The following is a 25,140-nucleotide window of genomic DNA, read 5'->3' as shown; positions in this document are numbered from 1 at the left end:
TGGTTCATTTTCCTGGAACATTCTGTCATGAGATGGCCCTAGCTAACCTCACACCGATGTTGAAGGAAGAAATTACAAGAACAGTTTACAGGAATTCTAATTTTTAAAAGTTGTTTTCAAATACCTAAACAAACTTTAAATAAATGTTCGTGGAAACTCAAAAGCAGGCAGGTTGTAAAAGATTTTGAAGAGAACATTAAAATGGGTACTTAGTTACTCGATTCTGATTCTGGCTCCAGAAAGCAGTGTGACTTTAGAGTAAGCCATTTGGTCTCCTTGCTCCTCTATTTCTTCATCTAAAAAATAAGGTGATTAGATTTGACCGCTTCTGAATCTAATATTCCTAATTTCCTCTGAGGCTACACAAGAAGCCACAAGTGAACAATATTAGGCTATAAGAAGCATATTTATATATATCAAGAAGAATGAAATTAGGTAAGCAAACAGAATCATCAGGAATGGTAACAGTATAAATGGAAATTTAAGTATGACCACTAACTTTCCTTAATACCCTCTCACACACACAACGCTGACTGCAAATTATCACATGAATTCTAAAATCCTTTAAACAGGTATTTAGTCAGTTACAAATTATATTCTATGATCAGCCACTGTAATGAAGAAAACCAAAATATGCCACCCCAAAATATACTTCTTTGGCATATTTTGAGATGGCTATTCAGAGGGGCTACAAACACAGGAGTGGCCCTGAAAAGCTGGAGATCTGCATTTTCAAGGGAATCTGCATTAGAGAAGTAAACAGCAAATGCAAAACAGGCTTTTTCTGAGCGCCCCCACTCCAACTCCTACCGGCTTTACCCAGATCCTGGAAAGATGAACTCACAGGAAAAGAAGACTTGAAAGTCTGACGCTTTTTCTTTTCTTTTTTGAGCTGAGTCTCACTCTGTTGCCCAGGCTGGAGCGCGGTGGCGCAATCTTAGCTCACTGCAAACTCCACCTTCCGGGTTAATGAGATTCTCCTGCCCCAGCCTCTTGAGTAGCTGAGATTGCAACAAGCGTGCACCACCATGCCCGGCCAATTTTTGTAATTTTATTAGAGACGGCGTTTCACCATGTTGGCCAGCTGATATGTGAATTCCTAATCTCAAGTGATCCGCCGGCCTCAGCCTCCCAAAGTGCTGGGATTACAGGAGCCACTGTGCCTGGCACTTTTAAAGGTAACAGAGAAAGCTTTACCGCAGACTCCCATCCATCCTTCCAGAGGGCTGCTGCCTGCGATGCTCCATCAGCAGAGCCAAGACAACTTCTGCTTGCATGCCTTCCTCCCCTCTTGCTCTGATAACCTGCCTGCATGCTCCAAACCTCCAGCTTTTCGACACAGTGTAAAAGCTTCAGTTATCTAGCCCTACTTTGAGTCTCATACTTTGTGTGTGGGCCCTTGTACTTATGCACACAATACATTTTGTTTGGTTTTTCCCGTTCATCTGTCTAGTGTCAATTCATTTTAGCATACTTAGACTAGACACTTCAGAGGGAGAGTTGCAATTTCCCTACAGTAAACAGTAGACTATTATTTTTCCTTATGTGATATATAAAATTATCTGTTAAGGAATTAAAAAAACATCAAAACAACACTGAACGTTCATTTCCAGTCACGGTGGAGTACTTGGTGTATGACTAACCCTCCTGTTCTAAACAACTGTGAATGTGGACAAAATGCATGAATCAATTGTTTTCTAAAGTTGGACAACAGGTAGTGTAGGAGTGTAATTCCTTAAAGAAGAAAAACATGTGAAATGAGCCTCACATGGCTCATGTCCCTGGAGGCAACTTCCTGATTGCAGCACATGGAGGTGGGACCCAAATGGAATGCGGCAGGTTACTGAACTTAGGAGCCAGGCCAGACACTGGGGTTAGGGCTGCTGAGATGCATCCTCACACTTAGCAGGGTAATGGTGAGGAGCCACATAGATCAAACTTAGCAGGGTAATCGTGAGAAGCCACATAGAGAAGGAGCTTCAGAAACCGAGAAAGTGGTCCCCTTAAGCTTTGGCTGAAAACGAACTTGCATATGCAGAGGACAAGACCCCACGAGGTCTCACAGAGAACTGGTACTGGGGAGTAATGGACTGACTGGATGTTTTAGAAGTGGGAGATGGAATTCCAAACAAACATCAGAGAGAGTGCTTACTAGACACTCCAGTCATTCAAAAGGAGCCCAAGAAAGGCCACACCATAAAAACAGGGCTACTCTAAACCTGTCCTAACAAAGTCTAACAATAAACTCTGATAGGACCAATCTGATTTGCTGGTAAACTATCTAACTGCTTGAATAAAGCTTCACATTCTCTAGAGCACGTGTCGTCAACAGGAGCAACATCAAGTCCACAGAGGCAAAAATTAGTTCTTGGGAGAATGATGAATCTTAAGATATTACAAAGATGTGTAGCCCTCCAAGGGGCCATAGTACATGAAGAGATGTACAGATACAGAATTGTGGCTATTAAAATTTCATACAGGAAGGAGTAGGATGATTAGGAAAAAAAAAATGTCTAAAAAGTATCCTGGCCAGGCGTGGTGGCTCACATCTGTAACCCCAGCACTTTGGGAGGCCGAGGTGGGCGGATCACGATGTCAAGAGATCGAGACCATCCTGGCCAACATGGTGAAACTCCACCTCCACTAAAAATACAAAAATTAACCAGGTGTGATGGCAGGTGCCTGTAATCGCAGCTACTTAGGAGGCTGAGGCAGGAGAATCTCTTGAACCTGGGAGGTGGAGGTTGCAGTGAGCCAAGATTGTGCCACTGTATTCCAGCCTGGGCAACAGAGTGAGACTGTCTCAAAACAAAAAAAAAAGGATCTTTAAAAAAGTGATGACAAAAAGCACTGCTCTAAAAAATAATAATAAATTCTAGGCTTTATAACAACATAGAGTACATAACACCAAGTATATTACAGTAAAATTATTAGACATCTGAAGAAGCAATGGAACAGGAGAGAATACCTAGAAACTAACCTGGATTTTATTCAGCAGACAATGAGGACTCAGTGGGATTTTGTGTAATGGCATGACATATACAGATCAGTGTGTTCAAAAGATAATTATGGAGTGGTGTAGAGGGTTTTGAATGACAGAAGAACAGAATTAGGAAATAGTACTACAATGATCCAGATTGAGACACCGTGAAGGCTTCCAGTAGCAGAGATATTTAGGTGGTAAATCTGCCCATTCTCAGCGACCCAGTGGCTGTACAAGGTTGAAAAATTCATGATAACTCTGAAGTAACCAGTACTTGTTGAATCTGCATGTGTTTAAAAGACTCTGGGATAAATAGGAAGAAATATAAACCTGGAGCTATCAAGAGGTCTCGGCTACAAATACCAGTCAGTACAGATGCAGCCATGGAAGCTGCGGGAAAGACAGTCACACACAGAGGAGGTCAGTGGAGGAAGTAGTGAGGAAGCCTGAAGAATCCAGGCATCCAAAGGGTAGGCAGAGGAGAATGAGGGGCTAGTGAAAGAAAGCAAGTGGACAAAGGAGTCAAACAATACGGTACTGACTTGTCCTCTGCCTCTCCCCATGCACATACATGCTCCCCCAAAGTCCTGCTATGTACAAGGGGAATAGGAGAACGGCTTCAATGGCAATACGCATAGAGCTGAAGAACCATCTCTGCTATTCTTTCTCGAAATTCAGTATCTCTAGGTATGATATGTCAGTATAAGAAACTTACCAAATACCTTTAAATAGATATTCTCCATTTTAAAAAGGGATTAAATACATAAAATAAACAATAATTAAAACAAGGGAAGGCCGGGCGTGGTGGCTCAAGCTTGTAATCCCAGCACTTTGGGAGGCCGAGGCGGGTGGATCACGAGGTCGAGAGATCGAGACCATCCTGGTCAACATGGTGAAACCCCGTCTCTACTAAAAATACGAAAAATTAGCTGGGCATGGTGGCACGTGCCTGTAATCCCAGCTACTCAGGAGGCTGAGGCAGGAGAATTGCCTGAACCCAGGAGGCGGAGGTTGCGGTGAGCCGAGATCGTGCCATTGCACTCCAGCCTGGGTAACGAGTGAAACTCCGTCTCAAAAAAAAAAAAAAAAAAAAAAAACAAGGGAGTTATGTCAATATTTTCTACACTCTATTCAAATACATTCTGTGAGATGGTGTGGTAAAATGAAGAAGGCTGTAAAACAGAGTCAAAGGACCGTTCACATTTCAAAGTCCTCCAGTGGCTTTCCATCAACCCAGAACAGAAGCCAAGGTCTTTGCCACAGCCTACAATGCTCATAGATCACTCCTCTGCATCCTCTGCAACCACAGCCACCTCTCTTCCTCTCTCACTCAAACCTCGGAGAACACCTGAGCAAAAATGGCCACAGTCGCCTCGCTGGTCACTCTCTATTCATTTACTCGCTTTATTTTTCTTCAGTTTATTTTTTTTTTATAGAATGTATCTCTACCTGAAATGATAATATGTATGTATTTGTTTATTGCCTTCCCCACTAGATTTTTCTCCCGCTATAATTTAAAATACATGACAATAAGAACTTTATCTTGTTCACCCCTGCTGCATTCTAGCACCTAGGACAGTGCCTGACACACCATAGTACTCAAGAAACACTTGCTGCATGAAATCTATAACTAATCTAAGCCTCTTCGTTCTATCATGTGTAAATGAGGATAGTAATCCATATCTGCTCTGTCTATTCTTCACACAATGAAATGAAATCATGTATGCTAAAGTACTTTACAAACTATAAATCACTATTCAGTAGAAGTAGTGGTGGTGAAAGATGTTTCCTAACATGGTAGAAGAAAGCTGTGGTAGCAGATATACTCATAAATACATGAATTATTAACGATAGCCTAGATCGAGCTTGTCTGACCCATGGCCAGCAGCCTGCCGGCAGCCCAGGATAACTATGAATGCGGCCCAACACAAATTCATAAACTTCTTAAGATATTATGAGGGTTTTTGTTATTTATTTATTTATTTCATTTTATTTTATTTTATTTTATTTTTTTTTTTTTTTTTTTTTTTTTTTTTTTTTTTGAGACGGAGTTTCGCTCTTGTTACCCAGGCTGGAGTGCAATGGCGCGATCTCGGCTCACCGCAACCTCCGCCTCCTGGGTTCAGGCAATTCTCCTGCCTCAGCCTCCTGAGTAGCTGGGATTACAGGCACGCACCACCATGCCCTATTATTATTATTATTTTAGCTCATCAGCTGTCATCAGTGTTGGGATATTTTATGTGTAGCCTAAGAAAATCCTTCTTCCAACGTGGCCCAGGGAAGCCAAAACATTGGACATCCCCGGCTGAGAGAATAAACTTTTAGTTCATAGTTGTTGCTTCCATTTTTCTTTATAATAGAAAATATACCCCAGAAAGGAACACTTATCCAAGCATACAATTTCCAAACACCTAAAGGACTTTACCCACTATTGTACTCTTTGGGAAACAAAAAAAGACTAAAGATTGGGTTAGCTGACTTCTAAGCCACAGAAGTAATTTAACTTCTGGAAAAAAAATCAAGAATAAAAGATTAAAACTCACCTAAAAGTTATGAAGTGAATTATGTCTCTCCTAAATCTCTATGTTGGAGTCCTGCTTCCTATACTGAAAAGGTAACTGTCTCTGGAGATAGGGTCTCTAAAGAGGTGATTACATTAAAATGAGGTCATTCTCATGGGCTGTAATGCAGTATGACTGATGTCTTATACGATGAGGAAACTGGGCCACGGAAAAGTGTAGAGGGAAGACGTGGGGAGAAGCCATCTAAAGATCAAGGACAGAGGCCTCAAAAGGGGCCGCACCTGCCAACACCTTCAACTCCAACTTCCAGGCTCCGGGACTGTGAGAAAACAAACGTCTGTCGTTTAAGCCACCCAGTCTGTGGTACCTTGCTGTCGCAGCCCTCGCCAATTCATACCCTTTGTTTTTCTAGAACCCATAAGAAAAATCTTCAGAAAAGAGTTCCATTAAAAATGAGGTAAGCAAGCTAAAACAATCCTTATCAATATTTTATTTTGCTTTCATCATTTATATAGAAACTTTAACTTTAGTTAGAATTTTCTCAGTATAAATTTGAGTTGTCAAGTTCTTAACCCAATTTTCTCACTATATTTCATATTTCTTGCTTAACAAAACTAGCCTTTCACAAAGCAGTGGGAGAAAATTTTACAGAGCACAGACCTAGCTAGGCATATACATTTATTTTATCAATTTGGGCCCATCGTGAGTTTTTGTTTTGTTTTTTTTTAATTAACAGGAGCACGGTCTAAAAGGCATCAGAGTAATTGATATGTTATCCACCTCAACTTCTCAGGATAATAGCCATTCAAATACAAAACAAGCATGCATAACTGCAAATCACGCTATTTCCAGACTCTAGGAGGGATATCTACCAGGTCCATTGATGTTGGTCTTGTAATGGAAAAGTATACGATTGTCTAGAAGGCATACCCACCAAAAGCAAAACACCTAAGGCAAGAACTGAGGTGGAAAGATCCTTACACATTCTTGACATTCCTTGTGAATTTGGGCCCCAGATTAAAAAATACAGCTGATTTGTCAATCAACACATGACTTGTTGCTCATAGGTAAGGCTCACATATCTCCTCACCTGTATTTTTTTTTTAATGTGAGTTATATGAAATTTAATTAATTTGCTGAAAACCTGATTTCCTGTGCCAGCCTATAAGAACAGTTAGTTGTTACTGTGTTAACTTCTTTGTCCTTTTATCATTAGCAGGGTTTCAAAAATACTTTTATCTGTATCTTTCTATTTTTATTTTTTTCAATTTTTTAAATTGCATTTTAGGTTTTGGGGTACATGTGAAGAACATGCAAGACTGTTGCATAGGTACACACATGGCAGTGTGATGTGCTGCCTTCCTCCCCATCACCTATATCTGGCATTTCTCCCCATGCTCTCTCTCCCCAACTCCCCACCCCCAGGCTTTCCCTCCCCTATTTCCCCCCTACAGACCCCAGTGTGTGATGCTCCCCTCCCTGTGTCCATGTGTTCTCACTGCTCAACACCCACCTATGAGTGAGAACATGTGGTGTTTGATTTTCTGTTCTTGTGTCAGTTTGCTGAGAATTGTATCTTTTTATTTTTAATTGTGGTAGAATCACATAACATAAAGTTTACCATCTTAACCATTTTTAATTGTATGGCTCAGTGGTGTTAAATATATTCACATTGTTGAGCAACCAATCTCCAGAACTTTTTGCAAATTTCCGTCTCGCAAAACTGAAACTCTTTGCCAATGAAACAACTCTCCATTTCTCCCTCCCCACAAGTCCCTGGTAACTACTGTTCTACTTTCTGTTTCTATGAATCTGACTACTCTAGATACATCAAATCAGTGGAATTATGTAGTATTTGTTTTTGTGAGTGATTTATTTCACATAGCATAATGTCCTCGAGGTTCATCCAAGTTGTAGCATATGTTAGAATTTCCGTCCTTTTTTAAGGCTGAATGATATTCCACTGTATGGATACATCACATTTTGTTTATCCATTTATTTAACAACAGATGCTTAGGTTGCTTCCACCTCTCTGCTACTGTGAAAATGCTGCTATGAATATGGATGTACAAATCTCTCTCTGAGACTCTGCTTTCAATTTTTTTTTTTTTTTGGATATATATGCAGGAGTGGAATTACTCAGCTGTACCTTTTCTACTCCCATTAATTTTTAATTACTAATAACTTCAACATTATGCCTTTACATTTATATTCTTCAATTTGCTATAAAGCAGATAAAGTTAAATGCCAGATATATAAGAGGAGACAGCTAAATATTCTCATGGGCAATTAATATAAAAGATCACATATAAATTGTCAATTGAAAGTAGTTTCTTTTATCTTTTTGGGGGAAGGACATAATATATCCTTTAAAAAATCTAATTAAGTCTATAGAATTTATCCCAGGAAAAAAATAGACATAGAAACATGCATCCAAAAATACAGATATGCTTTCAGGAGATTATGAGCCCCTGAGATCCAGGAGTGCAATTGTAAAGGCTGCATCTTAAAGGCTGCAAACCTTGAAAGGCCAGAAACTGAGTTTCAAATTTTTAATAAATGCTAGGTACCAGTAAATACCATTCAGACTCAAAGGGCCGCATGATTTGGATCTATTTGTGAGTCATTAATCCAACATACCTTAAATTCCACCATTAGCTAACTCTACAACCATTTTTGAGCTCCCTAAGTCTTAAAGAATGATAGCTGTTGCCTGTCTTCTACATGAGCCCGAAAGACTGTACATTTAATGCTGACTGAGAAATGAGGAGGAAACAATTTTTTAAAAAAAGTAAATATGACAAAGGGTCGAATTTGACTCACAAAATCTGTTTCCAGTTTTCCCATTTCTTGTTTGTAGCTTCTCATTCTGTTGTTGTACATCCCTCGACTTTGGGGCGGTATCTCTCGTACTTCCAAATCCATCTGTTCAAGCTAGAAGTGGGAGAGAAACATTCTTATTCTTATTTCAACAAATGTTTAGAGCTGAAAGGATCTAATTCTAATTCCTCATTTTGTAGTTGAGGAACCAGGGTCAGGGTGCTGAATGTACCAACTGAAGAACCAGGCTCAGCGTGCTGAATGATCAAATAACATTGAAACTACTTTTACACTTAATTTTTGTTTAGTTACAATTCTGAGTACTTGCCAAGTGACACACATTGTGTCTGAGTACTTGCTTTGCCAATAATTTCTTTTAAAACATACACATTTGGCCAGGCACAGTGGCTCACATCTGTAATCCCAGTACTTTGGGAGGCCACGGCAGGTGGATCACTTGAGATCAGGAGTTTGACACCAGCCTGGCCAACATGGTAAAATTCTGTCTTTACTAAAAATAGCAAATTAGCCAGGCTTGGTGGCGGGTACCTGTAATCCCAGCTACTAAGGAGGCTGAGGCAAGAGAATAGCTTGAGCCTGGGAGACAGAGGTTGCAGTGAGCTGAGACTGCACCACTGCACTCAATCCAGCCTGGGTGACACAGCAAGACTCCATCTCAAAAAATAATAATAAAATAAAATAAAAGATACACATTAATCCACACATTTTTAATAATTTGATTTCAATATACTTGAAATAGCCTATCATTCAATCCAACCTGGTTTTATCTTCTGACCATTAACCTCCACCACTACGGGAAGAAAACGTAAGCTATTATTTCCAATGGTTAATCCATGAAACACCAGCCAAGCCTGAGTTGGTGACGTTTACTCTGGCAGGTGTTTTCTAATTAGGAAAATCATGTACAAACCAACATGTGATCTTTACCTTCAGCCTAACTCTCAATACTTTATAATCACATTGATACGGCACTAAATGGATACAGTAATATGCTACATTACATATAGCTCAATGAAATCACAGCAGGGCACTTTTTTTTTTTTAACAACCTGCTATCAGATAACGCTCTGGATACAACACAGAAGAGTTTAATTGGCAGCAATGCAGAAATACTATAATGGTTTAGACATAGGCTTTGAAGCCAGAATCTCATGTTTACATCATAGGCTCTACTACTTATTAGTCATGGAATCTTGAACAGGTTTCTTAATGTCTCTGTGCCTTATTTTTCCCACTTATAAAATAGTATATTTTTCATAGGGCAGCTGTGGAAATTAAATGAGGCAATTCCCATAATGTACTTAGAACAGTGTTTCTTACTTGATAATTGCCAGATTAAAATTAACTCTAGTAATGACGATTGCAAGTGATAAGGAAGATACAGAAAGCACTATACAAGACAGCAGAAGTGGCTTACTTGTAGTTGCCATTAAAAAATAAAAACCAGGCCAGGCACGATTCCTCATGCCTGTAATCCCAGCACTTTGAGAGGTGGAGGTGGGTGGATCACCCAAGGTCAGGAGTTCAAGACCAGCCTGATCAACAAGGTGGAATCCCATCTTTAATAAAAATACAAAAATTAGCCAGGTGTGGTGGCAGGCACCTGTAGTCCCAGCTACTCGGGAGGCTGAGACAGGAGAATTGCTTGAACCCGGAAGGCAGAGGTTGCAGTGAGCCAAGATCATGCACTGCACTCCAGCCTAGGTGGCGGAGCAAGCCTCTGTCTCTAAATAAACAAATAAAATAAAAACTAGTAACAACAACAAATTGGCCCAGGCCATGTCTGTTAAAATCACATGCAAAGATGTTGCCATGGAGTTTACCTTTTAAAGGTTTCTAATAAGTTCCTTCTAGAACACTATAAGCTTATCATTAATAAAACTTGTATTCAGTGTTAGCAACTGAGTAACTATAGTAGCATACAGATGAACCAGATAATCACATTTCAGTGAATAGGCTTCAATTAATTATAAAGTAAAATTTTTAATGAGCCTTGATTTCAATGGTGATAGTTTAAATCATTATGACAACATACATGTGAAGCACCAATAAATGAAATCATTACTTAGCAAGACAATTATTTAAAGCAACTCTCTGAAATCATCAATTATTTAGTTCTAACAAGGTAAAGAGGACCATCCAGAAAAATAACTGCAAATATACATGCAAGTCAAAATCTGAGACTTAAGTATATTTTTGTTGAAGATATTTTACATGGATACTTAAAACTAAATTAAAAGTAGGTAAGAAAGAAAAAGGAAACACAACAAGCACATAGAATGAAACCAAGAATGAGGCTCATATGCACCTGTTCCTTGTTGTCACATTTATTTGGCCAGTATAGAGCGGGAGAAAAGATCATTACAAGATGTGTAGTGTCCAAGAGATTAATGCAAACCAGATGTTCAGCAGAAACACAATTAATCCCAAATAGTCAAACAAAAAACGTTTTTCTCCCAAGGTCCTCATCGAAAGGGGAGTATGGGCTGGGCACAGTGCCTCAGGCCTGTAATCCCAGAGCTCTGGGAGGTGGGCAGGTCACCTGAGGCCAGGAGTTGAAGACTAGCCTGGCCAACATGACAAAACCCCAATTCTACAAACAAACAAACAAAATTAGCCGGGTGTAGTATTCGCTCGCCTGTAATCCCAGCTACTTGGAGCACTGAGACATGAGAACTGCTTGAGCCCAGGAGGCGGAGGTTGCAGTGAGCCGAGACTGCACCACTGTACTCCAGCCTGGGTGACAGAGTAGGACTCTGCATCAAAAATAAAATAAAACAGAAAAGCAACACACTCATCCAGGGCCACAACGCATCGTAACAAGTTGAGTCACGCTTGTAGTAGTTGGCTCTTAAAGCCCCAAATTAAGATATAATACTTTTAGCCCTTTTTTGCTCCATGTTTTACTAATTCACTCATATAAAAAAAAAGTACTGGATGAACCAGAGCTCTGGGTTCAGCATAACTAGGAACAAATCTTTTATCACTTAATAGGGTTTGGGACCTCCAACAAGTTACTTAATCTTTTAAGTCTCAGTCTCCCCATCCATAAAATGGGAGTAGTAGCAGTGTTGAGAATCACTTTGCCAAAATTCTCTCATACTCCTACATGTTTTGCCTGGTATGCCAAGAATACAAGGTCCTAAGCACTCTGTCTGAGCCATTTTTTAGGATTGTGTTTGCAAGGAGCTCAGGGACAAGAAATAATGTGTGCCCCTGGGACAAACAACAGCCTTGCTTATAGGTTGCTATAAAGTGGCACATTTCCTAGGCTCTTGCCTACAAGGCATTCTAACGCTGCTGTAAGCATACATCTAGGCCTGCCTGCATCACCACTGCGGGAATTGAAACTCAGGAACTGATGCAACCAGCCTGAAACATTGGCAGCTGCTTTTGTTGTGGGTCATAAAAATCTTTTGTCTCTGACCTAGGAGTCTCATGTCTTCTACAGTCATCTATGAAACTGTAGCAAGTTCATTTGGGAGCTTGCAAATAGGAGAAAATATGAGACTCTTTGTTTTTGACAAATAATATTGTCTCACATGGTTTTGGAGAAAATTAAATATTATAAAGCACGTAATATTTCTAATCAAGTGTCTGGTACCCAGTAAGCCTTTATCCAGCATTAGCTATTTTTAGCTGTTGTGAAACATATTACGAAGGAATAAAAATTAGAAATATTTAATGAATCACCTTTATTAAGAAGAATAAAATCCCAAGAAGTTATTAAAATCTCTTAAATTTAAAAATGGACGAATTCTGAATAAAATGCTAATAAGCAAGACTTCACATTTCCAAAATGTATAAAACAGGTCAGAGGAAGGCATCAGCTTAAACGGCTCTGGCTGTGTGTTAAAATACATTACCAAGTCGGACATACCAGTTCTTTTGCTTCTTCAAGCTGTTTCTCCACATTTGCAACCATCTGTTTCTTTTCATCTGAAACAAACAGTAATACCAATAAACTGCTAAAGATATAAATAAATTTAATATCTAAAAACTTCAATTGTTATACGCCTTTTTCCTTTCTGGTGAATCAGATTAGAGAACATAAGGCAAAAGAACACATCAGTCTTTGGTGGGTTTGAAACTACTTTAAGCCATTGATTCTAGGCTATCTAGAAATATATAATTCAATGGAGTACCTAATTATTAAGAGATACACACTACCACATTTTTTTTTTTTTTGAGGTGGAGTCTTGCTCTGTCCCTCAGACTAGAGTGCAGCGGCACAATCTCAGCTCACTGCAACCTCCGCCTCCCAGGTTCAAGCCATTCTCCTGCCTCAGCCTCCTGAGTAGCTGAAATTACAGGTGTGCACCACCACACCCAGCTAATTTTTGTATTTTCAGTAGTGACAGGGCTTCACCATGTTGATTAAGCTAGAATTCCTGACCTGGTGATCTGCCTGCCTTGGCCTCCCAAAGTGGTGGGATTACAGGCATGAGCCACTGCACCCAGCTGAGATACCACACATTTTTAAGAAAGCCTAAAAATCATGTTGCCCTTTAGGAGAGATTAGGTCAACAAGAGCAGATTTGTGGTGGCCTGAGGAATCTGTGAAGTCATAACTTTAATAAATTGGGAACAATTGATTTGTTAATACAATTTAAAAGTCACATACAAAAACACTTCCTAAAACTGGGCAAGAATAATCCTTTAAAAAATTGTACTTTCAGTAGCATGGAGAATCAGGTGTAATGGAATAAGTATTTGAAGTTAGGACTACTGATTCCAAACTGAAAGCTACTGTCTCACTCAATGGTTACGGGATCCGTAAGAAAGTTTTATCTTTTTTTTCTGAGACTCAGTCTGTATGTACTCTCTAAAATGGAAATAAAAAATATCTACTGAATTACTTTTAGCTCCAATAAGCAAGTGAAATTACTTTTATATTGTAAAGTGCTAAGTCTCTGTAGGATGGTTTATTTTTCTAATACAATCAAGTTATAACCCAACTGTAATTCCCTTCTCTAGGAAAGACATGTCCTGGCAGATCATTTCAGAACGCTTTCACATACCCTCATTCCAACCAGTCAGCCTATTTGTTCACATAGCCTAGTTAAGTTTTGTGCAAACCAAATATATTGAACATCTCTAGTTTCTGTCTGCCCAGCATTCTTCTCTTCTCAGGCAACAGACCCTACTCTTCAAGGACCTCCTTCCTCACCAAGCAGGGCAATGACTAAAGACTCTGCTTCTTCAGTCACAATGACTCGGCAAATGATGGCCATCTAATCCTAGTTGGACTAAATTTAGTAACTCAATCCTCTGGCTACACCCATCTGGGGGGGTGGGTGGGATAGGTATATGACCCAAGGATAACAATCAAAGTTCTAGAGCAAGGGGCAAGTCTTTTCCTCTTTCCTGGTAATGAGAAAATGAGCCTAGAAGCTGCTAGCATCCATTGGTCTAGCTGCAAGAAGCAAGCAAGTATGCAATGGCTGAAAATAAAGCCTGCACTGAAAAAGAAACACAACTGAGACAGAGAGAGTATATAGTTAGTTCCTGGCTTGAAATAACTGAAATGGCTTGAGTTTACAAAAGCTTGACTGTATCATAGTTTGGTTTCTTGAGCTGATAACTTTCTTGTTCTTTATTTCAAATTGGGTTTATGTCACATGGGAGCCTAATGAAACTGACTAACAAACTAGACTAGAAAAGTCATGAAGCTTGAAATGGGCACAACACCTACTAGCTGACCAACCTTCAGAAGGACAGCCATGCCTAAGGGGGGACTCTTTAGTAGAAATTATTATTTCACTAAAACAGTGATCAGATTATTAGTAGATTCTACTAATCCTAACCCTTTCCCTTTGTTATCCCCAAGCTATGGAGGGAGGCAGCTGCCACATAAGGTGTTTTACATGTGCTCAGAATATTTCTCCCTAAGAAAAACATGCATTTGGGATTAGAATTCAACTTGATTTTCCCTCCTCGAAAAGTTAATCTACACATGGCCAGGTTAAATATTTAATATATGATGCCAAATTTATTTGCTTCTGGGACATTTCAATCCTTTTAGTATCTTCACACAGTTACAGTTAGACTAGGACTATATTTTTGTGATAGAGAAAAATACAGAATAAAACAGGCCTATCTTGGATCAAAAGTGAGACTGTGTATTTACATATCAGAAGGAACAGCTTGTTCTCTTTAAGGTATTCAGTTGATAGGAAAGTCCATGCCACAGACCTCCAGGACTAATAAGCATCAGTTTTTCTCATTAGCAAAACAAAACAAAGAAAGAAGCCTCCCTTGACCTGTATTCCCCTTTGCTAATATCCCTCTCCTTTCATCACCAGCCAGTTTTCCTGAAAGCAAGGGTAGACTCTGTTTCCACTCCTCATCTCCCTATCCACTCCTTGTAAACTAATTCCTGCCCCCACCATTCCACTGAAATTACTCTCACTAGATTAACAGCCCTTCCTTTCCCCAAACTAATGAACATTCTTAGGTCCTGTTTTTATTTAATCTTGTGGCTTCTTACACTTTCTCCTCCCATCCTGTAACTTTCTCCTCTACCAGCTCCCATGGCACTCTGGTGTGGCAATTCTCCTGAATGCTCACTCCTATCTCACCGTCCTCTGCTAGGCATTGTATTTGTCAGGCCATCTTTTAACTGCTCATGTTCCCTGGAGTGCTGTCCTTGGCTTTCTTCTTTTATAACTATCGTCTATGTCCCTGGGCAATTTCATCTATTTTAAAACGACCATATTATGTATTTATGATCCTAAATCTTTATCTCTAATGTTGTTATATTTCCAGGCCTTCAATCCTCTAATCCCAATGCTTATGCCCATCTCCACCAGGCCCACCTGGCAAATCTCTATTCAAAAGTCTCTTTAGAAATCATCACTTCTTTGAAGACTTTCCTAACCCAACATAAGAGTTAATCACTCTCTTGTACATAAAATATCTATAACTCTTATGTAATCCTATTGATTTATCCCTCACATGAACAATCTTTCAGCTTAGGGGTTCTGGGAAGACAAGAACCATGTCTTAATCATCTTTACAGTCCTACACTATAATGAGTATAGGCATATACAATGAGTTTCCAAAAACTTGGCATATATAATGAGTTTCCAAAAACTTGGCATATATAATGAGCTTCCAAAAACTTGGCATCATGAAGGTAAGTTAAATAAATAATGCAAGACAGTGCAAGAATTTTAAAAAGAAGCTACGTTACTACCCGCCTTGGTTTCCCTTTTCCTTCTCCCACTTAATCTTTCTAAAATTTGGCTTTGATGGATCCGTTGAGCTTAGCAGTTAAGGTCCCCCACATTCCAGAGCCAAGCATCCTTTCCAACTTTATTTCCAACTACAAGCTTTCTAGTATGCAGCCTACAGACAGACTATTCATTGCCACCCAAACAAATGTTTTTTCTTCTGTAAGTCTTTGTTAATCTACCATTTAGGGGTCTCTGGCTGAATGCAACAGAAGTGATTCTAGCTAAACTAAGCCAAAAAAGAGAATTTGTTAGAATAATGTGGGGTGGTTCATAGAGTCAGTGGACAAAAATGAGCCACCCAGCTTGGGAAAGACAGTATCAGGAGTAGCCCAGGGTACCAAGGGAATAGGACCTTACTGACAGTCTCTGCTAAAGAAGAGTCTTGAGCAGCTCTATTCTCTTTCCTTGGTTCATTCTGATCAAATTCCTGGCAAAAATTCTATGAATGTCCTTGCTTGCATAGTATGTTCACCTCTTGACATGCAGAGGGCAAGGCGGCCTATCAGTTCTACCAAGACTGGAATAAGGGGATTTAAGTAGTTCCTCAATAGAAAGTTGAGTAGATAGAATGAAAGCTGCTGGGCGCAACAGATGCCCACTGCATCCATTTATTGCAACCTCTGATACTACAGTCTTTCCCTGTTTCTGTCTGTCCAAACCCCACCTACCCTTCTACGTGAGCTCCTGAGACATAACCTTATCTCCTTTGAATTCCTAGAGTTCTTTGCTTAGCTCTAGGGGTTCCAGTGGTTATTAAAACTTAGGTTCTGCAGTTTCCTCCTTTTTTTTTTTTGAGATGGAGTCTCGCTCTTTTGCTCAGACTGGAGTGCAGTGTTGTGCAATCTCAGCTCACTGAAACCTCTACCTCACAGGTTCAAGTGATTCTCCTGCCTCAGCCTCCCAAGTACCTGGGACTACCGGCATGCACCACCATGCATGGCTAATTTTTGTATTTTTAGTAGAGATGGGGTTTCACTATGTTAGTTAGCCTCATCTCAAACTCCTGACCTCAAGTAATCCACCTGCCTCGGCTTGATAGTGCTGGCATTACAGGCCTGAGCCACTGAGCCCAGCTTGCAGTTTCCTCTTAAGGCTCATCTTTAGCTCCTTGAAGACAGAGACCACTCTCGACAAATCTCGTCCCATTTCTGTATTTAGCACAGAGAGCTGTACATAGTAGGGGTCACTAAGTGCTCACAGAATGAATGAATCAGTCTTAGCACGGGACAACATACTTATTACTCACAGAGAAACTGGGGGGGCGGGTGGGAAACTCATTTTAGTGAGGACTGGGGCAAATCTTCCAATTTGAAATGACAAATTTCCCTTTACAAAAAAAAAATTAAATTGGGTAGAGGAAGAGTTAATACAATTAGATTTTTTTTTTTCCATAAAATCCATTTCGTGATGTTGCTGTCAGAAATAACGATGGAACAGAGACATCCTTTGATTGGTCCTTATAGTGTTCCTCATATTTTTAAGAAGACAAAATCTTAAAAGTGATGATTTAGGGGTAAAGTATGAGGAAGGAAGGAAGGAAGGAGAGAAGGAGGGAAGGAACAAAGGAAGGAGAGAAGAAAGGTGAGAGGGAGGCAAAGAAGGGAGGAAAGGAGGAAGGGAGAGAGGAGAGTGAACTCGATGACCTTGGAAATACCTACCAACACTAAGTTTTGGTAACCTGGCAGCATTTACATGTAATTCCCAAAAGAGATTCATTCTGCCTACCCCAAATGACATCCCCTTTCAAATGACATGTTCCTAGGATTCAAACCTTTGTAACTAACAGCTATCATTATTGTGCATGGTACCCTGTGTTTAACATTATTATAGTCAATCCTTAAAACAACTTTTTAGAGGCACTATTACTATTCCATTCTCAAGCCATTAAATAAGATCAAAGATATTAAATTATTTCTTGAAAGTTCAACAACTAATAAATGGCAGAGTTGGAACTCTAACAGGGTCTGTTGCTCTGAACTGAGCTCTTAACCTCTATATGTATTATCTAAAATGTACTATTTAATATATAAACAAAGTCTCCCACTGGGTTTTATATATATATATATATATATATATATATATATATATATATATATTTTTTTTTTTTTTTTTTGAGACAGAGTTTCGCTCTTGTTACCCAGGCTGGAGTGCAATGGCACGATCTCGGCTCACCGCAACCTCCGCTTCCTGGGTTCAGGCAATTCTCCTGCCTCAGCCTCCTGAGTAGCTGGGATTACAGGCACGTGCCACCATGCCCAGCTAATTCTTTGTATTTTCAGTAGAGACGCGGTTTCACTATGTTGACCGGGATGGTCTCGATCTCTTGACCTCATGATCCACCCGCCTTGGCCTTCCAAAGTGCTGGGATTACAGGCTTGAGCCACCGCGCCCGGCCTTCCCACTGGGTTTTTTTGGGGGGGGAGCCTATAAACTTGATAAGTGCTGATATATGTACATATAGCATAGTACGATCTTTTCTTTCCTACTCTATATATTTTTTAATCAATTTTTTTTTCTTTTAGAGACATGGTCTCACTCTGTCATCCAGGCTGGAGTGCAGTGGCATGATCATAGCTCACTGTAACCTCAAACTCCTGGGCTCAAGGGGTCTTCCCACCTCAGCTTCCTGAGTAGCTGGAATGACAGGTGCATGCCACTATGACTAGCTAGTTTTTACATTTAATTTTATTTTGTAGAGATGAGGTTTCACTATGTTGCCCAGGCTGACCTTGAGCTCCTGGGCTCAAGTGATCCTCCTGCCTTGGCCTCTCATTTCCTATTGAATATTAACAGAAGTGATTAGTGCTGATATACACACAACGCTTTGCTTTTTTTTTTTTTTTTTTGAGACGGAGTTTCATTCTTGTTACCCTAGGCTGGAGTGCAATGGCGCGATCTCGGCTCACCGCAACCTCTGCCTCCTGGTTCAGGCAATTCTCCTGCCTCAGCCTCCTGAGTAGCTGGGATTACAGGCATGCGCCACCATGCCCAGCTAATTTTTAGTATTTTTAGTAGAGACGGGGTTTCACCATGTTGACCAGGATGGTCTCGATCTCTTAACCTTGTGATCCACCCACCTTGGCCTCCCAAAGTGCTGGCATTACAAGGGTGAGCCACCGCGCCCGGCCTACACAACTCTTTGCAAAGTGTATTTCAGAAGTGCTTAATCAGCCCAGAATCTCATTAAAGCATAGTGAAAGTGTCAAGGCTCACCTGAATTCAGTTACTCATACCTGTCTTTGTGCAATGTAGGTATGTTAAAATAAAACTAGCAGCAGCAATTATGTATGTACTGAGAAATGTGGAGTCAAACCAAGAGAGGAAGAGAGAATTTGGAAATGCGTCTATTACTGATGCTACACTGTGTAACATGCCATAGAATGGTCAGTGTTGAAATAAAGCAATTCTAGAATGATCCATCTGATAATGGATTAGCATTGGAGATACTAGTATGAATTGTGTTTAATGTACTATAAATACAAATGATTATATATGCAAATGCTTATAGATACGTTTATATACATGGCTTAGTATGTACATGTGAATTTCCTTGCTCTGTCAGCTGAGAGGTTCCAGAAGCAACAACAGCCTAGGAGTAATGCACACACCTAGTGTCCAGATCTTGGTTTGTAATACCCTTCTTTAACCAAAGGAAACAGGATTCCTCAGAGAAACGGCAGATTTTAGCACTGAAACAGTAAAGAGTGAAGATGATCCTGGAGTATCTCATACTATCAAAAAGCAAAAAAGTGCTAAAGAAAAGAAAAGAAAAAAAAAGCCATAATGATAAGGGTATGTCAAAAGGAAACAGAAGCCAAATTAAAAAAGGTTCCCAATGGTCAAAGCTAAAACAATTTGAGCAACATGAAAATAAAGTAGTATTGGAATATAACACAAAGGGCAAAATCAATATCTAAGAGTCCATACTGATGTAAATGACTGAATAAGTAAATAAATGAATAAATCTCTTATAGAAAGGAATTACAAATAATTTATGTAGTTACTTGCCTTCAAGGAAGTAGAGCATAACTCCCCACTCCTTAAGTATAGGCTATGCATAGATGATTTTATTCCAAACAGTATAGAAAAGGGAGGGAAAGAGTAACTTTACAGTAGAGAAACCTGGCAAACACTACCTCAGCTGGGTGATTAAGGCTAACATCAGTAATGATAAGTCATGTTGACAGTATGTACTCTTGATATGTGACGAAAATGATGCTTTCCCTCTGTGGTCTTCCTTCCAAAAACGCATAACTCCAATCTAATCATGAGGAAAACACTGAGCAAATCCCAGTTGAGGGAACCTTCTAGAAAATATCTGACCAGTATTCCTCTAAACTGTAAAGTCCTCAGAAACAAGGACAGCTTGAGAAACTGTCACAGCCAAGAGGAGCCTAAAAAGCCATGAGCACTAAATGTTTCAGGGTATCCCAGATTGGATCCTGGAATAATCAAAGGATATTAGGTAAAAAGCAAGAAGCAAAACAAAACAACATCTGAATAAAATATGACCTTTAGTTAGTAATAATGTAACAATGCGGCTTCACTAGCTGTAACAAATGTACCATATTAACATGTTCATCACAGAGAAAACTGAGCATGGGGTATATGGGATTCTTTGTACCATCTTTGTGATTTTTCTGTAAATTTCAGACTGTTCTAAAATAAAAAGTATTTTTTTAAAAAAGACTAAAGCCAATACATTGACTAAATTGAACAAAAATATATAGACAGCACACAAACAGATCTATGGATACACATACAAATTGTTTATATGTATTTATATTATTCAAAGATGCATACAACTCCACAAATGCTTTTTTTTTTTTTTTTTTTTTTTTTTTTTTATGAGACATACTGGGCCATCAGTAACTGCTAAAGACTATCTTCCCTGTACACTCAATTGAAAAAGTTGGACCTTGCCCAGCAGCTCACAAAGTTGATTTTGAGGTAGCCTGAATCCTAACAAGGAACAAACTGACTATTGTAGCAGTGAGTTCCTGAATTAGGGCTGGAGCCACTCTTTCAAGTATAACTCTCCAGAGCAACAGAAATACAATACAAGTCACACATGCAATTTTAAATTTTCTTGTAGCAGTATTTTTTTTTAAGTTAAAAGAAACAAGTGAAATTAGTTTTGATGTTTTTAGTTTTAATACTTAACCGCATATCTAAAAAATTATCATTTCACAATGTAGCAATAGCCACATTTCAAATGCTCAATAGCTACATGTAGATATTACAGCTCTAGAGCTGAATATAGTTTAAGCAAACCACAGTATTCATGAACAAAGGCCAGCTTTTCTGAATTATTTCACTGCAACCACCTTGAAAGGCAAGAGAGAATCACAGAATTGTGTATATGCCTTCAACCACGTGTGGCTAAGTCTAGATGATCTAAACAATCCTCCAGGGCTTGGCATAACTAATCCACTAGACGCAGGCATTTCCTTACAGAAAAGACACCTGCCTTGTCCCATACCACTTTCACTTCTCTCCTCCAATTCCTCCCCTTAGGATCCTCGGTTCAAAGCCCAGTTCCAATTTCATACCCAAAAAGCCCTAATCACTTACCTCCTTTCAAATGTGTTCAAGAGAAATCTACCTAATTCTGGTCTAGGCACAGAAAGGACGCAAGAGTTGAAGTGTAAGATTTCAGAGTTCAGTTAATATAAGAAAGTCTGAAGAGCAGGCTCCTGGCTAATCTTACCAGCTGTTGTCTTTAGCAGCAGCAATCTCATTAATGGCTAGTATATCACATGTTTTCTATGTAAGAACTGTACTAGTGTTACATGTTTTATTTCATTGATTTTTACATTATAAGGTTGAAATTATTACTCTCTCTCACTCCCATTCTACAGATGGAGGAGACAGGCCTAGAGAAGCCAAGCAATTGTCCATGACTGCACATCGAGTACGTAGCAGAATTAGGGTTCTAAACAGATCTGATGTCATGTCTGAGTCTGAATCATTTTGCTCTAATACTTTCTTGGTACAATTCTAAGGACAGCCATAAAGTGACAGGATTCACAACAGATCATTATCTCTCTGTGAATGGTAAGGAAAGCAACTAATTGCAAAAAGACTACTTTGTTTAAGATCCTTCAGTAAGCCTACTTCAGGTAACGAAATCTTTGCACCAGAGAAAAACAGTCCCCACTTAAGAATTCACCCCCCGTGACTAGAAGAAAAGGAACATCACCATAAAGTACTAGCTGTAGTTTCTGTTCATCCATTTTCCTGACTTTCACACAGAACAGTAATAATTAAAAAACAACTTTCAAATAAAGTTCCATAACGGTATAAACTAAGAAAGAATTCATCCACCTCAGTTCAATTACTAAAATTAGTTAAGACTCAAACACTTTAAGAGCAAAGTCTCTTTATTGTTTAAAAAATATCACAGAGTAATCAAATTTCTTTCTTAAAATTTTTAAGTGCTCACTCTTCTGTTCTCTTTGGAAGCAATACTTTTAATACATTGTCACATGCACAGCACAGAGTAAAGTTCATTTCAACAGATCTACCTACTCCAATTTAAATAAGTTAATATGTTGGGGAATGAACTGCTTTGACTGGAAAGTTTGCTCCAATTTTTATCCTTCTTAGCTCAAGTAAATTATACTTCACCTCATCTGGGTCACTTTTAGCTGAACACCACACTTGCAAATGATGCCCAGGGAGATAGATAATAATTACTAGTCATCATACTGTTTTTGCCATAGTTATATATATTAATGTCTGTCAGTCTACAGACATACATCTGAAATTCATAACTACATGGACATATTTTTCATCTATTTATACTTATTAATTGGAAATAGATTATAAAAGGAACAAGCACAAGTCATTATTAAGAGGGCAACCAATGCATTTTTAAGAATTATGATTAGGCCGGGTGCAGTGGCTCACGCTGTAATCCCAGCACTTTGTGAGGCCGAGGCGGGTGGATTGCTTGAGCCCAGAAGTCTGAGACCAGCCACAGGGTAACATGGCGAAACCCCATCCCTACAAAAAGAAAATCATACAGGCACAGGGGCTTGTGCCGGTAGTCTCAGCTACTTAGGAGGCTGAGGTGGGAGTAGCCTTGAGCCAGGAGACGGAGGTTGCAATGAGCTGAGATTGCACCATTACACTCCAGCCTGGGCGACAGAGGGAGACCCCATTTCAAAAAGAAAAAAAAAATATGATTATTCAGTAATACAAGTCAGTAAGCATTTTTCCAGTGCCAGTAATGCAGTCTCCTTTCAATTGCAATGTGGCTCATTTGTTTGGATCTTACATAATACTACAGCTAAGGAGAGGCACACTTTTACTTTTAAGGTACTGAATGCAAAAAGATTTCTTTTATAAGTTAAGAATTGTTACATTAAAATATAAAGGCAAGAAAAACATTGTAACAAGATCTGTTTTCTTGGAAACAGTTTTTACAACTTTGCATCCAAGGATGACTTTGATACTTTGTAAAACAGCTTCCCAATACAAAAGCTAATAACCCGAAGAAATGTTTCTACTGCTAAAACAATTACAATGAAAAATTAGTAAAAATCTAACTGAAACCACAAGTCCTGATATTCTGAGGCTCTGGGACTCAATTCAAAGGAAGTAGTCTCCAACAATAACAAAAATCAAGATGATCTCCCGCAGAGGAGACAAGCAGAACTGAAGCGGCGAGGTGATGTATCATGAAGAGGTGAGGCCATCAGCCACTTTGGACACAAAAATCTCTGAGGCAGCAGAGCTTGGTGGTATATACTACCTTGGTTCTCTCCTCTTGTTCCCTTACTTGGACTCATAAACCTCTTTAAGATATCATCCATCTCCTCCAGAACTAACTGGGGACTTCAGGAGATGAGTGGGGTGTAAGTTCAGAGATCCTGGCTTCAAGCAAATATCCCTATTAACAGAAAATAGGTGAGGGGAAGAAAAACAAAGAAATAAGGGAAGAAAATTACTTATAAACACATACGTTTTGGGGGAAGTAGGGAAAGGGAAAGAGGAATGACAACTTAGGTGCGGGAGAAATTATCGTTAGTACCAGTACAAGTGAGCGAGTGAAGTGCCCACCAATCCGCAGATTGATGAGCATCCTCTTTTCTATACTTTATATCCCGGAGCTAGTATAGGGGCAAACCCAGCAGCCAGATGATGGTTCAATTTCCCTAACAAATCGTATAACTTAACTACTCAAATCTGTAGAGAAAGATAATTCCGGAAACAACATTTCACAAACCAAAGTTACAAAAGATCATGTTTACATTCACCTGCTCATTCACTTATTGTTCTGAGCCCCTAATAAGTAAATGCCAAGGAAATCACAGACATAGCTCTCACCTTCACATAGCTGATAGTCTAGCATGGAAAATAAGAGGTGCTAAAACACAAAAGCAAACACAAAAACAAAAACACTTCTAGATGGGAGAAGTGAAATTTTTGAAGTGCGAAAAATTATCTTGTACCAAGTTTTACATAAAACTGGGTTATACACTAAATCCCCAAGAAGGATGAGAAACAAGAAATGAGGTGGGAGGTATGAAAAATACTAATGCTAACACAGCAACTAGCGACACCAGGAGGGTCTTTAAATATGTTATGTAAATTTAACCTACATGACAACCCCATGAGAGAAGTACAATTTTCCCCCATTTACTAAGAAGGAAAGTTGGAAGAAGTTAATAAGCCTGCTTAAGAGGCACAACTTTTAAGTGACAGAGGGGGGATTTGCATCCAGGCACCCTGATTCTTACCTCTATTTTGCCGCATATAATTATAACAACATTATTACTAACACAACAACGCCGCTGTAGACTGTAGATCCATAAGCTACGTACTTTCATTCATTTTCTTTGAATACTCACATCTCTATAATTTACAAATGGAAAAATTAAGACTCTTAAGACGTTAAGAAACGTTCCCAGGTTATACAAGTTACAAGGGAGTGGAGTCGGGATTCGAACCGAGATACCGAAGGCTCTTCTCACAACATCCCACCCCCGAACTTGGAACTTGGACTCTTCCTTTACCCTCAACCAAGCCAAGCCCTATCCCTCCGGGGAACAGCCGGCACCTACCACTCCAGCCTCGCGCCTCACAGACACACTTGCTCGGGCGGTGTTCCACTGTCCGCACCCTCTGCGCTCTCCCCAGCACCCTAGCCCAGCCGAGCAGGACTCTCACCAGGCGGGAGTCGTGGGACCCTCGCAATCTTGCTCGTGATCTCTGCAGTGAGCACCGCGAAGTCCTGCTCATAACCTTCGAAGTCGGACGACATAGCGGCTCCGGAACGAGTGACCCAGGCCAAAGCCGAGGTCAGGGCAGGAGCCTCAAGGGGCAGCGCGGTGGCGGGCCGCGGCTTAGGAACCCCGCGAGGTGCCCACGAGAGCAGAACGGAGAACCGGGGACAGCTCCCAATCCAGCCGCTTCCTGGTTGTTCGTCGCAATCTCGGTCCTCCGGAAATTAGGTTGCGTGCGCGCTTTATTTTCCGCTCAGTCTTTAAGAGAAGGAAGTTCGCTAAGGAAAAGCGCCCCAATTAGCGGCCGCCAAAAAAGCCCGTGA

At 39.8% G+C, this 25,140-nt stretch overlaps 1 protein-coding gene across 8 annotated transcripts in view; it reads right to left on the bottom strand.

Annotated features, from left to right (window-relative positions):
* VTI1A (vesicle transport through interaction with t-SNAREs 1A) overlaps positions 1-25,034 on the bottom strand; it is a 389,946-nt gene extending 364,912 nt beyond the window's left edge. For all 8 annotated transcript variants that reach the window (XM_074382882.1, XM_074382883.1, XM_074382886.1 and 5 more), the window contains exons 1-3: positions 24,762-25,034; positions 12,227-12,285; positions 8,329-8,439 (exon numbers count right to left, since the gene is read on the bottom strand). In XM_074382882.1, coding sequence (XP_074238983.1) covers positions 8,329-8,439; positions 12,227-12,285; positions 24,762-24,855 — 264 coding nt within the window. In that variant the 5' untranslated portion in view covers positions 24,856-25,034. The remainder of the gene's footprint in view (positions 1-8,328; positions 8,440-12,226; positions 12,286-24,761) is intronic.
* Between the last annotated feature and the right edge of the window lie 106 nt (positions 25,035-25,140).

Source organism: Saimiri boliviensis, chromosome 12 (genome assembly GCF_048565385.1).
Source record: "Saimiri boliviensis isolate mSaiBol1 chromosome 12, mSaiBol1.pri, whole genome shotgun sequence".
NCBI lineage: Eukaryota > Metazoa > Chordata > Mammalia > Primates > Cebidae > Saimiri > Saimiri boliviensis.
This window is presented reverse-complemented; position numbering and strand designations above follow the sequence as displayed.